Source organism: Mycteria americana, chromosome 23, assembly GCF_035582795.1.
Source record: "Mycteria americana isolate JAX WOST 10 ecotype Jacksonville Zoo and Gardens chromosome 23, USCA_MyAme_1.0, whole genome shotgun sequence".
In the NCBI taxonomy this organism is placed as follows: domain Eukaryota; kingdom Metazoa; phylum Chordata; class Aves; order Ciconiiformes; family Ciconiidae; genus Mycteria; species Mycteria americana.
The window spans coordinates 4,301,590-4,318,341 of NC_134387.1; the positions used below are offsets into that span (position 1 = coordinate 4,301,590).

General features: G+C 40.9%; 1 protein-coding gene across 1 annotated transcript in view; it reads right to left on the minus strand.

The window, feature by feature from the left end:
• The window catches only part of PPP2R2A (protein phosphatase 2 regulatory subunit Balpha), a 40,923-nt gene extending 28,911 nt beyond the window's left edge, over positions 1–12,012 (minus strand). Inside the window, exons 1-2 of the mRNA XM_075523437.1 lie at positions 11,786–12,012; positions 9,193–9,267 (exon numbers count right to left, since the gene is read on the minus strand). Of these exons, the coding sequence (XP_075379552.1) occupies positions 9,193–9,267; positions 11,786–11,792 (82 nt within the window). The 5' untranslated portion in view covers positions 11,793–12,012. The remainder of the gene's footprint in view (positions 1–9,192; positions 9,268–11,785) is intronic.
• Positions 12,013–16,752: the final 4,740 nt, after the last annotated feature.

Below are 16,752 nucleotides of genomic sequence, written 5' to 3' on the forward strand. Positions count from 1 at the left end.
TGAGAAGTTAGATTTTAGTAATGTAATTCCATTGGAAACAAGTCCAGGAACTCTCAAACAAGTGTCTTTGAGAATCATTATATGTTTATGAGAGTTGAAGCTAAATTGAAGCTAAAGATTTATTTCAGTATGTAGCTCTTGTCTGCTGGGCCAATTTACTTTAAAATTTTAAGTTATTTGGAAAAGAAAAAAAAAAAAAGTCCTTCAGACTACATTTGTAAGCACTATTCACAAACACACATAAGTCAATTTCTGCGAATCATCTTCTAACCTTCTACTAACAGGAGAAAGGCCAGCTGAAATCACTACTTTTAAGAACCAAAGTATGGTCCCTGGAATACTTTTGATATTCATCAGGGACAAAGGAAAATACAGCTACTAGCATTTAACAGACAAGAATATATTAGAAATTATTCCAACTTTTAAATAAGCAGCTATAGTCTGAAGTCTCAATTACCTTAACTGTTCCTGAATATATGCAATTATCTTTTCTCAACTTCACAAAAGCATAGAGTGCCAACTGTGTGTGTTTGCAGATCACATCCTTCCCACAGCATTAAATTAGGAACTGCAATTGAAAATGCAATGAGAAACATTTCCACACAAAAATGCATTTTGTATACTTGGGAAATCAATCTTTCTTACAGTACAACTCTTTTAAACCCTCTTTTCCTGACCCTAAAACTTTCTTCCAAAATTAGATGCAAACATAACTGCCTAAGGGGTTTAACATGTGACCTAAATACACTGGTTTTCTTAATGGTGTTATCACTTGTGGATCGCTAAGAGGAAAATACATTTTTATAAAGAGCAGCTGACAAAATTAATAATTTCTCCTCCGGTGCTTAACAAAAGCATGGTAAGTTAGAAGAGAGAAGCTTGCAGCCACTTCTGTTTCTGTAACCGAATTACAGTCATGCACAGAAGCCTCAAATAATTATTTTCAGTGATATCATCAACTCACAGTAGCAAGACCCTACCTGATGTCTCATTAGCCAGCATCTTCGTTTTAAAGGCAAATGTAACAACCCAAAACCTTCCAGTCACAGAAGAGAACAAGGCAAGACCACCATCATGTAACACTACCTGCTGCCCAGAGCAATGTCCTAAAGCAGTCCTGTTTGGGGAGCCAGAAAGTGAGCAACAGTATAGTCAATAAAGGAAGTCCTGCTACACAAAATCATTAACAAGTGCGCACACGCACTTCACCTCTTAAGACACCTTTCTAGGCTTCCCCCATTTTCAGGAAGGCTCATGTAACAGCAGGAAAGAACAACAACGTCCTTTCTATTTCCAGCTTACTTGCATACTAACCCTACAAAAGTAGCATTATCTAGTTCATGCTTTAAGAGCATAACTGAGCTGTAAAGCAATATAACAAAGCTATAATTACATATATTCCACTCAAGTTTAAAATCTAGAAAACTGTCCAGGTGTAGTTATTTTGACTGTAAGACTCACTGCTGCTTCTTGAAAGAGATTATTCTAAATTGGTTTGGATCAAGTATCATACTTCCTGTATTTCTCTCCTTTTACTTTCATAGAAACATGGTAACCGTTGTCTCTATTCACACAACGTAAGTGCCCACCTATGCCAGGACTTTTCATTCATTTCAATTATTTTCATTTCAATCATTTTTTTAAGAAGGTTAAACCTCAGTTTCACATAATTACTGAACACTGACTTACTCTGCAAAACTTTTCGCTCCATACTAAAAATATTGTAGACATAGTTATGGTACTGCATATTATAGAGCATTGAAAATATGAAAAAAGGTCTGGAAAATACCCTCAAGGCCGTTATAAAAGCATCTTATACTAATGAAATTGCTTTGGGAGCACAGTGTTTCCTAAAGAGGAAAGCACAAATGGTAGCCTGAATTTGGTACCATCAGTAATTGATGTTTTTACTACAGCAGGTACAGTACAAAGCAGATTTAATTGTACGCACACTTAAACAGCATCTAAAACAAAGAAGGCCTAATTCTACAGCATCTAAATGTGAGACAACACATTAGTTTAGGTGAAGTCAAAACCCCAACCAAGGGATCAAGTTTTCAAATCATATTAAGAGTGATAAGACACAATAAAAGAAGATTATCATTTGTCAGATTATCTTTTTAAAGTGCTTTACAGTAAAGCAATCAGTAAGTAATCCATCTCCCAATTAAGTGGTATTCTTTTCTAGAACAACTTCCAAGAAACTAAACTGTACTGATATTAACACAGCTCTTTTTACTAACAGAGCTGGTAACAATGCTAAACAAATGTCATTTCCACATACGGCTTGCATGGACACTGAAGGAAGAAAACCTATTCCATGCGTACTAGTTTTGCTGCAGAAAAATGTCAAAAAGATTATTTACAACACAGTGATAAATGACATTGTGTGTGTGTCCCCCTGCATGTGTTTGCACATGTGTACGTGACATCTAATTTCAAAAAAAATCTAGAACTGTCACACTGCACAGCAGTTTGACGACCAGCTTATACCCACCTAGATCCATGCTGCTACCAAATGAGGTAGTCTGCATTCGCCACCTGCCCTCAGGCACATGTTTTCATCTCCCCTTCTTTACACTTCTATTGTTTGCACATCCACACAGCCTTAAATTCAGGGATCTGATTTGACTGCAATGTAACCCAGTAAAAATCTACAGGTCCATTTGTTTTCAATAGCAGCACAGACTTGGACCAACTGCAGTCTTTGCATCCAGATGATGATGATCACCAGTGATGCAGGATCTCTGTCAAGCATCAGTGCACCATAGCAAAGCATCAACTACTTTATTTGGCCAGTATTTTAGTTCAGTCTCTTCAGAATACTGTTACAGTATTGGTAGTAGATACATTCTATTCCCGACCTTCAGATAGCACATGTTCAAAGTATATAACTTGAACAGCAAAGGTTTAAAGTCCTTTTTACCAGTTGATTTTACCATTTGGAGTAGCATAGCACTTCAGAGATCAGGGTCTTGTGTTGACTGTACATGAAGTCCTACCAAGAGACCAACCCTCTTCCAGAGTTCCTTGTGTTCCTTTGAACCACTTGATCACTCCCCACACTACACTGGCACAAGCACACACAGAGCACCGAGAACCAGATCAGGGTTCAATTCAGCTGAAAAATAATCCAGTCAAAACCACAGTTTTAAGTATTTTTCAGCTGGATCAGCTTCCCAAACAAGTTCATTGTGCAGTTACATGAACACTTGTGCCAGCAAAGTGGGAAGGAGTGCCTCTTTAAGCAGAAATGCTGCCAAACATGTAGCCATGGCCTAAATAGGCAAGCCAGAAGAGAACAGAAAGAAGAAGAAGGGGGGAAAAAAAAAAAAAAAGCAGACAGTACAGCTAGGAACACCCAGCTCTTAACTCTTACTTCAGCATTGCATCCACTAGGAGTTTTATTCTTCATTTTAGTTCTCCCCAAACACATTCTATGAAGCTACACTAGAAATGGCTTTCTGTGGTAGCTGTAGAGATACCCAAACCAGAATCATTTAGGTAGCACCTTTAAAATGAAAAACTATGAAGTTTCACAAAGCTGATCAAGAGTTGTAATCCACCAGGATTGCCACTGATAGCCAAGTTGCATTCATTTGTACTGTTGGAGTCTGACAGCTTGATCACTATAACCACCATATTTACGGCACAAAAAAACCACTCCTTTTTCCAACTCATTTTTAATTTAAGCAAAAAAGATTCCAAGAACAGCAAAGCATCGTAGAAGTAACAGAACAATACCAGTCAGCATAACTGACAAGCTGAAGCGCCCTAGCTACCAAACCCATGTCGAGAGAGAGTACTGAATAACTTCGAGGGAGCTGAACAGCCACTTACTATTTAGCTATTTGCTAAATGCTCTTTGTTTTGGGGGACTTCACACTTTAAATGCACACTTTAGTCAATCTAGACCAGCAGTTCCTAGAACACAGTAGCCTATTTCTCTCCCTAGATACAGACAGTCATTCTACAAATGGCTGAAGATAAAAGAGCTAAAATACAGAAGCAGACTTCGGAATACAGAATAGGACTATAAGCATGGGTCTTTTTATCTACAGCGTATTTCAAACTATGCCTTAAAAGCAAACCTATTACTAGTCCTTGCTCCTTCTAACTGATGTTACCTTATGAGCATACATAACATAACCACAGCCCTCAAAAACCCAAATTAAGCTCCCTCCCACAACTATACCCCAATCTTTCTTCAGCATTATTATCACAACCTCTCACACCTTTGCTACTTTTCTCTGAGAATTTTTCCTCCCCTCCTATTCCATCAATAACCATTTAAAAAGCCCATCAGTGACTTCTATGATAATGCCATTGTTTCTCTTCTGTGACTCCTGCCCACAAACATAGCTCGGCAGAAGCCCTTCTTCCCAACTGATTCCAGCAACATCCCTCCATCTGCAAAGTATAGGCCCCTATTAGTCAATTGTTGGTAAGCCTACAGAACCAGATGTGCCACCAAGACTAACAGTCTGGTAGGACAGAGCTAACCAACTTTCTCAGGAAGGCTCAGCAGCTCCAACCCGCTATTACAGATACATGTTACTTGACACAGAGAAAGCTTTCTGGTAAGGCAAGAGAAGATGGTGAACTCCAGATGGTGGTAAACTGCTTTTTACAGCAGTCCTCATTCCTGGCTTCAATTTTCCTTACTCCAAGATAACTATTTTCGTGCACTGAAGACAAACTACCATTACTGAAGCAACAACAGTTCCCATAGCTGTTCTGCAATTTTGAAGTCTGCCAAAAATAAACATGAAACTACACTTGAAAGATATAACATACCTAGAATCAAATACAGAAAGCATTCCTGAACAAGAGAGAAGTCAAATCTTGTTTATATCTCTGACCACACACACGAGCAGGCTAGGGATAGAAACCTAAGACACTTCATCTGTTCATCATCTGCAAAAACTGAAACAGACTACAGTAATGTTTTGGCTATAAAAGAGGAAACATGAAACAAGTCATAGATTATTAACAAAGCAGCACAGAAAGGTTAAGCATCAGACTTTAAAATTACGTCAGTAATCAGCACCCACAGCAGATATTCCAGTACTTCTTTCAGAGACAATTTGGGCATGAAATAGTTAAACAACTTGTCAAAGATGAGTGGTAATCACTCAGGGTTAAAGCTTAGGACTTAAGTTCCTGGCTGCCAGCCTTGGACCCAGACTATCAGACTTTTACATATCTTTGGATTACACTTGAAAGAACATTTAGATACAGCAGCTTGACTCTTTTCCTTCTGCCAAGTAATTAAACAAATTTGACTTAATTTGGTCTGAAGTACAAACTCATTCCATTAAGCAAGTGTCTACTTTTCACAGACAGTTTAAACTCACAATTCTTAGTTGTTTCCAACTGGAGCTGCCATTACGCCACATCTTGGAGAACATAACAGCAGAAGAGTAAAAACAAGTCCCAAAACATTGAAACTGCTGCAGAAAATCGTTGTAATCCTTTTCTGTAATCATTCCCATAAAGGAAACTTCCACTAAGAAAACACGGTAATGTCTGCTCTTGAGTGTTTCTGGACAGTTAAGTCTTACTTGCACTGAAACAGTGATGGCACAAAAGAAAAAAAAAAATCCATGCATTACAGATGCCTTTGATAACCTGATCATCGAACTTATCAGGGACAATGACTCTGTGTTCTCTACTGGGGAAGCCCTGTCTAATCTCATGTCCTGCCTCTAGATTCTCCAGAATACAGGGAACAAGTTGAGCACAGATAGGTTGTAGGACTGGACACAAGATAAATATAAAATTAAGAAGGGAGGAAAACTTCTGTTGAGCAAAGAATCAGCTATTTGAGAAACAGATCCAGCACAAGCTACAACACCCTTGCCCTTAGGCAATGGACTGCTAAAATCACAAAAAGGCAAACTTTTGCCATCAGTTAAAATTAAGGACCCCAATTATAATGAAGCTGACTCTCAGATTTCAATTTATAACCTGACTTCTGTGCTTAACACAGTGATCTGATAGGGCCAGGCCACAGCTACAACCAAGGATAAATTCCATACATACCAAGAGAAGAGAGGCTAGTTCTCTGCTCCTCACAACATCCATATGCCTAAAGTTAGAAAAGCTTTGCCACAGCAGAATGACACAGGCAGGCCCCAGACAAACTCATTACCATCTTCTTTCCCCAAGCTTTAGTAACAGCTTTCCCCCTTCTTTCCCTTCCACCCTCATTAGCTCTAAAAGAAACACTGTCACATCCATCTATCACACAGTGCTTAGAAAGCCAGAAAATTAAAAACTATACATATCAGAGTTCATGTTTCAGCCATCAAAGCCACCAAATATTGACTTTGTAATAGACAGCCATTCTAGCCTAAGTATCTAAAGAATTATAGGTTATACATATGACATGAAGGTTACGAGGTCAGATCTGACCTCAAATCTACTGGAAGCTATGTACCAGCATTCTTAGGAAGCTTTTTAAAGTTGCTGCCACTATTACTGCATTGAAAGTGTTACTCTCCGTTGGCCTGTTTCATAGGCAACATTGTAGAGAGACCACTGGTTTTGCATTCTACTGATTAACACAGTTAAATAGATGCAGTTTCCTTGGTTAACATTTCTATTAGTTTAGTTTAAGCTAGCTTTCCAATATAAATATTGCAACATGGTATTACAAACAGGAAGAAAACAGAAAGTGAAACCTCCCATTTCTTTCAGGTTTGTTTTCTTCACTTTGTTTTTAGTGAAGTTTCAGCATTCCATAACAAAAGTTAGGTTTTTAAATTTGAGCTCTAAAGCCATTCAAAAAACAAAAGTCCACACCCTAGGTACTACCGTACACAAATGGGCACTGTCCTCAGTCATAGATGCGATTAGAGTCCACACTTGTTACTTTGTGGACCACAGTGATTAAACAATCATTTAAGTTTCAGACAGCAAGATTGTCTTTAGCTTTCACCATTGTGCCTGCCACAAAAAAGCAGACAGAAAGGCAGGGAGGGAAAAAAGGTCCTCAGACTAGACTTAAAGCCACTGTCAACTTGTCCTTGGGTATTTTGAAGGAGGACCAGAAGCATGCAAAGCTGCTGTTCCAATTTTCGCAAGAACCACACAAGGCTCTGTTTTATTAAAGTGAACCTTAAAGCCAGAAATATAGCTAATAAAATGAAAAGTGTGACCAGCTTGATATGTTATTAACCCTTCCAACAGTATCACAGGGAGACTTTACAAAACATACCAAGAACTCAAAGGATCACATGGAAGCTAAACTTCCACTTTGATTAGACAGCTGGCTTTCAAAAATTTCCAGCATGAATCGTAGGAGCCGAACATACGGGAAGAGAAGGGAATTTCAGCTCAACAAATTCATTACAACCACATACAATACCAACCTTGGGACCTCACTCCAGGATCTAGGCATTTAAATTTCAGGATGCCTTGCAGTATGTCGAGACTCTGGGGCTTGTACCTTAAGACTCATCCTGAGTCAGTTATAGCTGACAATGAAACCAAACTTCTCCTTGTTCTTTGGGTCACAAAATCAGAAGGCTACATCGTCCATAAAATCGAAAATGGACATTCTTACAATTTTTTGGAAACCATCCTGGCTGGCTTGCTGAAACTGAAGCTAGTTAATTCACTTACAGCGAAGGCTTCCCTGAACTCCACCCACTATGACTCCAGCAATACACTGTACAGCTGCTAACCTGTCAGGAAGCATAAGGCTAGCAAGTCGTCTTTCGTAACATGAAGTACAATACCTTGGAACAGCTAAGGAAGTTAAGGACAGACTATTTCCTGGTTTCTGTGTTTCCCGATCCCTGTAAAAGCCACTTTACCATATATATATATAAAGCTCATTACTATTATATGCATGTCATCATGCCTATTTTAATGAAGAATTATTTGCAAGCACTTGCCACACGACCACAACTTCTTCAATATTTGTACTTAATTAAGCATTTAGTTTGATATGTAATTAAAATAAACGTTGCAGGATTGAAAGTCTGCCGGGGAAAAAATTATACTACATTTAACAGTAGTTTTGAGTTCAAGCTTTAAAAATATACTTCCTGAAGAATTTGAAATTAAACTTTAAAAAAATTCTTACAGCTTTCTTGTTTCCAAAAGCAATCTTTCAGCTTGTAAGTGACGGGCATCTTTGAAAGTGCATCATTTGCCACATGCTGCAGCTAATAAATAAAAACTAGTCACTTATGTTTATACTGATTTTTTTGGCCTTTGGAAGTTCACTTGAACGACACATCAAATGGGAAAATAATGGAAACTGTAGTTACCGCTTTTCTAAATACAACATTAATCTTACTTGTAAGTCAGAGCATTCAAGATCCATAAAAAAGAAAAAAATCCCTAAGAATTACATAAGTGACAAGGCCAACTGCTTGCAAAAGAAAAATTTTAACTCGTGATCTTAGAGGCCGTGTTGTGCAAACAGGACTTTATGGCCAAAGAAATGTAGAAGTCAGCGGGGCTTTCCTCAAAAAAAGATCACAGAAGAAATGTTGCTCTCTAGCACAGCGATTGAAAAGCACAGAGAAAGTATGATTGCTCTAAAGATCCCCATCCAAGAAAAAGAAAATAACAAGTACATTCTTTGCAGTCACAATCAGAGGCAGCCATCTTAGCATAAGATGACATTTGTCACTGCCAGCTTAGAAAATTTTAGGCAATTTCCAATATTATTTCAAACACAAAAGCCCTCTTTACTTAATAAGTAAGCATGCACAAATATTCAGATTTCTTCCTCTTCTGGTTAATAGAAGCTGGACAGATTGGGAAAATTACTTGATCTTTATCTAGTACTTAGATCTTCAAAGAGTACAAACATTAATTAATTCTCACAACACCTCCCTGTGGAATGCAAGTATCACATTCCCCATTTTGCAGATTAGGAAAAAACACAAATCAAAAGCTGAGTGACAGGGAAATCTAACAATCCTGGAAAACAATTCCAGCAAAATATTTAAGAAGCCTGAATCCAACCTTTCTTAAAAGTGTGCAGAACAGTACTCTCAAACCATAGTTTAATCCTGAATCTGGGTATCCAAATGCACATTAAATGTTTATTTGCTTGCTCAGGTTGCATACAGCAACACTGAGATATTTTAGTAAGATTGCATTTACGTCTCCCTGCCTAAGGAGTAGTTAAAAAGTCAGAAAACATTCAGTAAAAAATATTGCTCTTACCTTCTGCTACATCATCATCTACAGCTCCTTTCACCTGAGAAAAACACCACTGAATGTCATTTCCTCCTCCAGCTCCTAAAAAACACAATCAAAAAATGAGACCCCCCACAGCCACACAAAGAGCACACAATAGTTACCGATTTAAAATTTCAGGCAACACTGTACACGCCTACTTCCTCAGCAGTGCTGTCGGCACAATTACAAATTGCCCCTCCCCACCTTTTTCCTTTACAGATATTGTTTTTGTCATTAGCGGTTTGCCAGCGTTCAGTGCAACGTTTGTCAAAAACAGTGTAAGCATAAGCAGTAACAGCGATAAAAGCCTCTATCCACCAAAAGCTCGCTGGACTAAGTTTGCTAGTGGTAACTTTAACTGCGCATTTAAAATGAGAGTGCATGAACATCTGATTTAACACAAAGCTTCTTCCTACTTTAGAAGTCAGAACCCTCTACAAACACACACACACGCAAACAACTTAAACAGGAACTGTCAGGAAAAGCTGTACATTTTTGGAAAATTTAAATCTTTCGTTCAATATAAACGAAGCATGCTATTCATTTCCTTCTTTTACAAAAACATTGAACTGAACCTACATACTAAAGGCTAAAGAAAAAAAATTTTACCACAATTTTAGAGTCTCTTCGCAGAAGTAACGAAAGCAATTATCAGCCTTAAAAAGCAGCAAATCCGAGCAGAAAAGCAAACAAGCAATCTGATGTTAACAAGTTCTACTACCATAGAAAACGGATCGAAGAGAAAACTTCAGGAACATTACTGCCTCGGCGGAAGGCAGTGATTCATTTGAACCCTGCCACCAAAACACACAAAAAAAATCACCACCCATTTCTTTTGCATTTCATTCTGAGCAAATCACTGCAGGGCTGAGTACATACAGGAAGAGACTGAAATGGGCTTGCCTCTTTTTTTTTTTTGAAAGCCACTGTCAAAATGGAACTTTTCGTCAACACAATTCAAACAGGCTGAGCAACAGATGGCATTTACACATTAATCCAAAGGTCTATTAGCACTTTTGGAATAACAAAGAATACAGAAGGGACTTCTTCCCTCTTCTACACTAAGTTAAGGGGGGGGGGGGGGGGGGGGGGGGGGGCGAAGTCAAAGACATGGAAATCAGAAGCCCCAAAATAACCTTTTCAAAAAAGACCAAGTGTCTCAGAATGTTAAGAGAAGTACTGGAATACAATCGGAGTCCAGTTTGCATTTTTTGTTTGCCTTAATTTCTTTTCTGAAGTATACAGACATGCAAGCTACATAACCTGACAAGGTGAAGGCAAATACAAGCATCCATCTATGCAAGAGATGTCAAAATGCTTTTTGCAGATACATTGGAAAGGTTTGCCACACACATCTCTCTACCATTCCCCAAACCCCGTATAACTCATTTTCTTTCCTCTCAAACCTCTTCATTTGTCATTTAGCAGCTGGCACCATGGAAGCATTTAAAGGGGACAGCTTGTAAGAAAAATCACTGCTCTTTCTACTTTAGGCTAAAATTCTATCTTTCATACAATTCACTTGAACCAAGTTAGCACTGTTTTTCGCCCCCCCCGACTAAAAGAAAAAGAGGAGGGTGGAGCATGGGCATATGGTATAGGGGAAAGAAGCAAAGCACAAACCTAATACAGCCTCTCACGCTTGCTCCTCCAAATGCAAAGCGCTGAAAAGACAATTCATTTGCAGAGGAGGGGGATGAATGTATTTCCGAATTAAGAAATCGCTAGGAAAAGTAAGAAGGAAGAGATACCTTATGCATACGCACTCCTAGCCTACCAAGGGCACTTCAGGATGCAAAATGGGGAGCAAGCACAGGAAGGAATGAGAAAGAAAACACAGAACGACCTGTATTATTTAATTACATCCTGTACCCAATTTTACTCTCATTTGCAGATGCTTAAAAGCTGCACCCTACAGAAGGGGGCAATTGTACTCTCGACACAAGCACGTCTGCACCCTACAACACCTCTCCAGGCACAGCAGCACTTCTCTGCACAGTCCTCACTAACTCCACCTGAGAAATAAATGCAACATGCAAGCACGTTTACAAATTCAAAAAGCCTGTAGGGGGAAAAAAAGAAAAAAGGCGAAAGACCCACCCTGTCTGCAAGCCTCCTGCACACTGAACTTCAAAATACACCACTTCCCCCATCGAAGCCCCTCCACCTTGCTGCTTTCATGCTTTTTTTTTTTCCCCCGATAAGGGAGGGAAAGGAAGAAGGGGTGGGTGGGAGGAAAGCACGGTTTCCCAGAAGGGGGGGAGAAAAAAAAAAATCAGGAACGCGCAGGCGAGGCGGAATGGGAGAGCGGGGACGGGGGAGCGAGCGAGGCAGAGGCAGTCGGCACGCCGGCAGCCGTGGCTCGGGAAAGGCAGAGGCAGGCTGCGAGGCATTCCGCGAGCTGGGGAGAAAGCCCCAGCGAGCCGGGGCAGGCGGGGGACGGAGGCGGCGCTGCCCGCTGCCCCCGGCCGGGCAGCCCCGCCGCCCGGCCGGCAGGCCGCTGCCGCAGCCTCACCTGCGCCCCCCGCCCGGCGGCGGCGGCAGGGGCCGGTGCCCCGCGGGGGCAGCCTCCCCTTACCTGCCATGTTGGGCTCGCGATAGCGGCCGCGGCGGGTCGGGCGGTCTCGGCGCTGCGCGGCGGGGCCGCCGGTGCCGGGCGGGGGGCGGCGGCGGGGGGCGGATGGCGGCGGATGGCGGCGGGGGTGCGGCCGGCTCCGCTCCTGGGGCTGCCCCCGCTCCGCGCCTCGCTCCGGCCCCCCCCCAAACGCTCCACTTTCAAAATGGCGCCGGCCGAGCTGGGGGTGACGTCACCCGGCGGGGGGGCGGCGCTCCGGAGAGGGCGGGGCGGCGCGGCGGGTCGCTCACCGCCCCTCCGAGGGCCGGGCCGGGCGGGCTGCCGCGGGTCCGCACCCCGGGGCCGTACGCCGGGCCTCGCCCGCTGGCCGGGGCGCGGCGGCGGTCCCCTCCGCGCTTGGGTTGGCAGCAGCCGCAGCGCCGGGCCTTTTCCGGGGTCTCGTCCCCTGCAGGGAAAGCTTCCTCCGAGGACCCCAATGACCTCCGTCCCCTACCTGCTCGGCAGGATGCTTTGCAGGCTCACCCTTTATTTTACTCCTGGGCTGAGCCTCCCCTTGCTTCTTGTCGTCGTCGTTCGGGTTTGGTTTTTTCCTTTCCTCCACTCCCTCACTTCCTTCTCCTGCCATTTCCTCATGCAGCAGTTCCTCGCCGTAGCCACATAACCTGTTTGATGCACACTTTCCACCCTCTTGGATGCTTTCCATAACGTCTACAGACTTGGTCTCTTATTTCACTGGAGAACCCAAGCGCTTCTTCGCCATTCTCATTGCTATTCCCTGCATACGCTCAGCCATGCTTCTGAGCCGTTTTTAGCCTTCCTCCACCTTTCACACTGTCAGCCAGCAAGATCTACAAAGAAAGACTTCCAGCCGAGCCCAGCTTGGCACAACTCCTGCTGGCTCAGAAAGGATGAAGGCTCCTTTTTAGCTCACTGGGTCCCAGTTAAAGTCTCAGCTGTAGCTAACATACAGGACTTGGATAATTGATTCAGTACAATCTATTTAAGATCTTGTGAAAGTCATCAGTCTCCCTTCACAGATGTTTGTGCAAACGTTTTCTTTCTTCTCAGGCTGGGTAGAGCTTGCTAATCCAGATTTCTCTTTGAGATTCATAAGCTCATCCTGCAAACCCAGCACTGCCACAAACTCGCAATGTGCCTCGAAACAAGTCTCCTAAGTCATCACGTACACTAATTTTGCATTTCCAGCTCAAAACACCCAAGAGGCTGCTTTTCTTAAACGGAAGACCATTCAACTGCTAGTCAAGCACAGCACAAAACACAGAACTGTGGGAATTGAACACCTCTAAACACACACACACACAAACGCAGTCAGGCTCCCAATGTTTGAGAGTAAACACCGGAAAACCACAACTGGCCCGGATTATAGGCTACTTTGGACAAATGCAGCTTTATCTCTATGTCCCGGATAAAGATTGCACATGCAAATAAAATCATTCTTGGAAACAACAATAAAATAACATTTGAAAGAGCACTCAACATATATAGGGCAATTCTAAAGAACTGCAACTCACCTAAGTTTGGGAATATCTGGAACCAAGTATTTTGCTTAGTCCATTTTGAGAGCAATCCAAAAATCTAAAAGCAAACACACTGCAAGTTTGAAAACGTTCACAATTAAGACAAGCTCTTTTTGCATCACTACAGCATTAAGGCCCTTCTCTTAACACCCAGGTCCATGTTTCCCAGAGCTGAAGAACAAATTCACTCAATTCTACAAATTTGTGGCCATGTTTAGTGGACACCAAATTCGCAAGGAAAGTTGGCATTCCTCTTTTTTCAGGATTCCTTAAAAACATCCTTTCCAACCCTAAACAGAATTGTCCTGTAACCATTTATGATGAAAACTTGCAAATAAAGTCTAATTTGTCCATTGCCCTCTGTACAATTACTGCAGAATTGGGCCCTCATAGTAGAATGAGCATTGTTTCTGCTGCTAAAAAAAAAAAAAGACAGCAAAGACCTGCAATTAGCTCTGTAATATAAATTAATGAAGCTTTAGTATATACCTTATAATTAAAACAAAATCGCTCTTAGAAAAGATTTAATATCATGGTGCCAGAAGGATGGATCATAATTCCAACATTTCAGGTTTTTGTTTTGAACTGAGCTACAGAATATAATGAAGTATAATAAATAATTAACATTAAATCACAGCCAGGGTAATTAGTAAGACATCTTGGAAATCACAATCTTTGCTTGGGTGTTCACTTGCTTGTTAGTTCAGACAACACAAGTACTCACACTAGCATTAATGGTTAGTGCAAATTAGCAAGAGTGCATTTCGCAGCTCTTATTCAAAGTTTGTAAGCACATACTTGCACCCATTTGATTTCACTGGAGTTTAAGCATTTGTTCAGGTGCTCTGGGGAGATAGTAACTGTATTATGTTAAATTTATACACAACCACCAACAGCACAAAGCTTCAATAAACATTTATCTATCCCAATCATGCTTTAAATACTAATTCTTACTCTACAGACAAACCCCTTTCAGCTCAGACTAAAGAACATCTCCAGGAAATGGGAGGGACATACAGGGACAATGATTCCCAGAAAAGCATTTCTGGTTGTATTTGTTAAAGGCCAGTGAACAACATACAGAGTGGTCAGTTCACAGCATAAATCAGGAGCTGTAGGAGTTAGAACAACTTAAAATTTAAAACGTAAAATGCAGCAGGCAACCAATTAAAAAAAAAATTAATGTCAAATCACTGATCAAACAACTAAGGCCCCAAAGAACAACTTTATCAGCAACTCATTTTGTATCTGCTTTAGTTTCCCAGTAATTTGACCCGTTAGACAAGACTGTAATGAATTACAACAATTCAGTTTAGAAATAAAGGGAGTAATTATCACCAAAATTATCACTGGAATTTAGTAATAGCTGAGCCGTCTGAGGTCACATGCAGGTTAACATCAGGGCAATGTAATTCCCTACAGCGTACTCTTCTGTACTTCATTCTGTCTAGCTTGAAGTGTCTCAGCAAGAGGTTTCCATTGCTTTTTGGGAGAGCGTTTCACAGCCTAACAGCCTTTGCTCCTAGAAAACGTTTGCTAATATTCACCCCGTGTTTCCCCATTCTTAATTTCACATAATTGTCTCTACGTATGTAGCCAATTAATTAACAACCATTATCAAAAGAGTGCTGAGTCACATCTTAATAGTGCCACATGGAAGTTCATGCTTAACAAAAGGTCAGGCAGACCCTCATTCCACAATGAGTTTCAGGCGAACTCACAGGGTAAACTGCATGTGGTGCAAGTCCCAACCCATCTAACCTCTTCACCTTACATCAACACTGACCACGCTCAAGTAGGTAGGCTCTTAACGCTATTTGCGGTGTGCCAGCTGCCATGCCAGGAAGTCTTCTGTGGGCATGCAGAACTTTCATTTGCTTTTTCTGACAGTCAGGCTTTACTCAGCCCAAGTTCATTTTAACCAGGTCCCACCTAGTTAAAGCCCCAACTGCCAGTGGCCGGAGATTTTCAGCTAAAACCAAGGTTTAAACAAAGGTTTAAGCATTTCCAGTTCCTGCCTCACTGTCCTAAACTTGAGTACTACAGAGACATGTATTACACCCTACTTGACTAGAGCAGTCCACTGAACTTGCTGGTTTTTATTTTTGGAAAGGGAAAAAATGAAATTAAAGTTTCTAGCAGTTCTGAGCATCTGTACTGTTGGGGAAATACTCAGAAGTGGCATAAAATGTCATCCTCCCCTGATGAGTCACTGGGCAGTTTAGTTTAAGTATTAACAATGATAAAAAGCAGAAGAGGATGGTACATAACTTTGAGTTCACTTTGCAACTACCAGTAATTTTCTAGAGAGCCATTTCCCAAACAAAACAATGTAACAGTACTATCTAATGGTTCTGTAACTGAGTGGCCTAAACTACTCATCACGGAGCAAACATGCAATGAAACCTCACTAACGCTGGTAAACAAGCAGCTTGTGTCATCTCAAAGGTGTCACGTTCATCGGATTAAAGCTCTGCTATTACAAGGGGAAGCCTCAGCATTTTCTTTCAGAAATTACTAAGGCTTTTTTCCTTAACTTTAGCCTGGTACAAGCAGACAGAAAAGCTAATTAGGCTTGGAAAGAATTTCATATATTCATTAAAGTAGTAGTTTGCAAGACAGGTTTAAAACCAGCTCCAAAGTTGATCTGTTTAGAGCACATCTAAATTACAATGATTGAAACCACAATTTGCGAAACATTAGTTTAATGGATTATTTAAGCACAGTTTGTACAGGATTCATGCACCTGAATTTTGGCAGGAATTTTATTTTAAAGCAAGTGCAAAAATACATAAAAGGATACAGGGAAAACAAGGCTTCTGGAAAAGAAGAAAAAAGGTCTTAAGAGATAGACAGGAAGCACCTGTTTGGAGGGAAGAAAACAAGTATTTTTCAACTAGGAGGGCTTGTTTGGGAGGGTAGGAGGTGTCCCACTATTTTGGGGTTAAAAATTAATAAGAGAGGGATAATTTGAGATGCATAGAAAAATTATGTTATTATTTTTAAGTCTCTTACTACATTTTTCACAAACCGTACTTAGTTTTATGGGAGGATGATTCCAACCAAAAAATAAGAGAACTGTTACAGGAACTTAACAATCCTATGGTAACTAAAACTGCAGCCATAGGAGAAGGTAGGAGATTCACAAGACCCAGATTTAGCCCTTCCTGTAACTTAGTAGCTACAATTAGCAAAGCATATAGTTCAGGATAACCTGGCACTTTGAATCTTCAACCTCGGGATAATTTGGACCTAACTTGGAACTCTGAAACATACTAGCAGTAGGAAAAATAAAAAAACAAAATAAAAAGAGAACAGTAATCCTAAACTAAGCACCATAAACACAAGGCGAAGCACTGAGAAAGTGTTTTTAGTCTAAAAAGAATTATTAAACACTGAACTACATTGCCAAAAAAATCTGCAGCACATCCA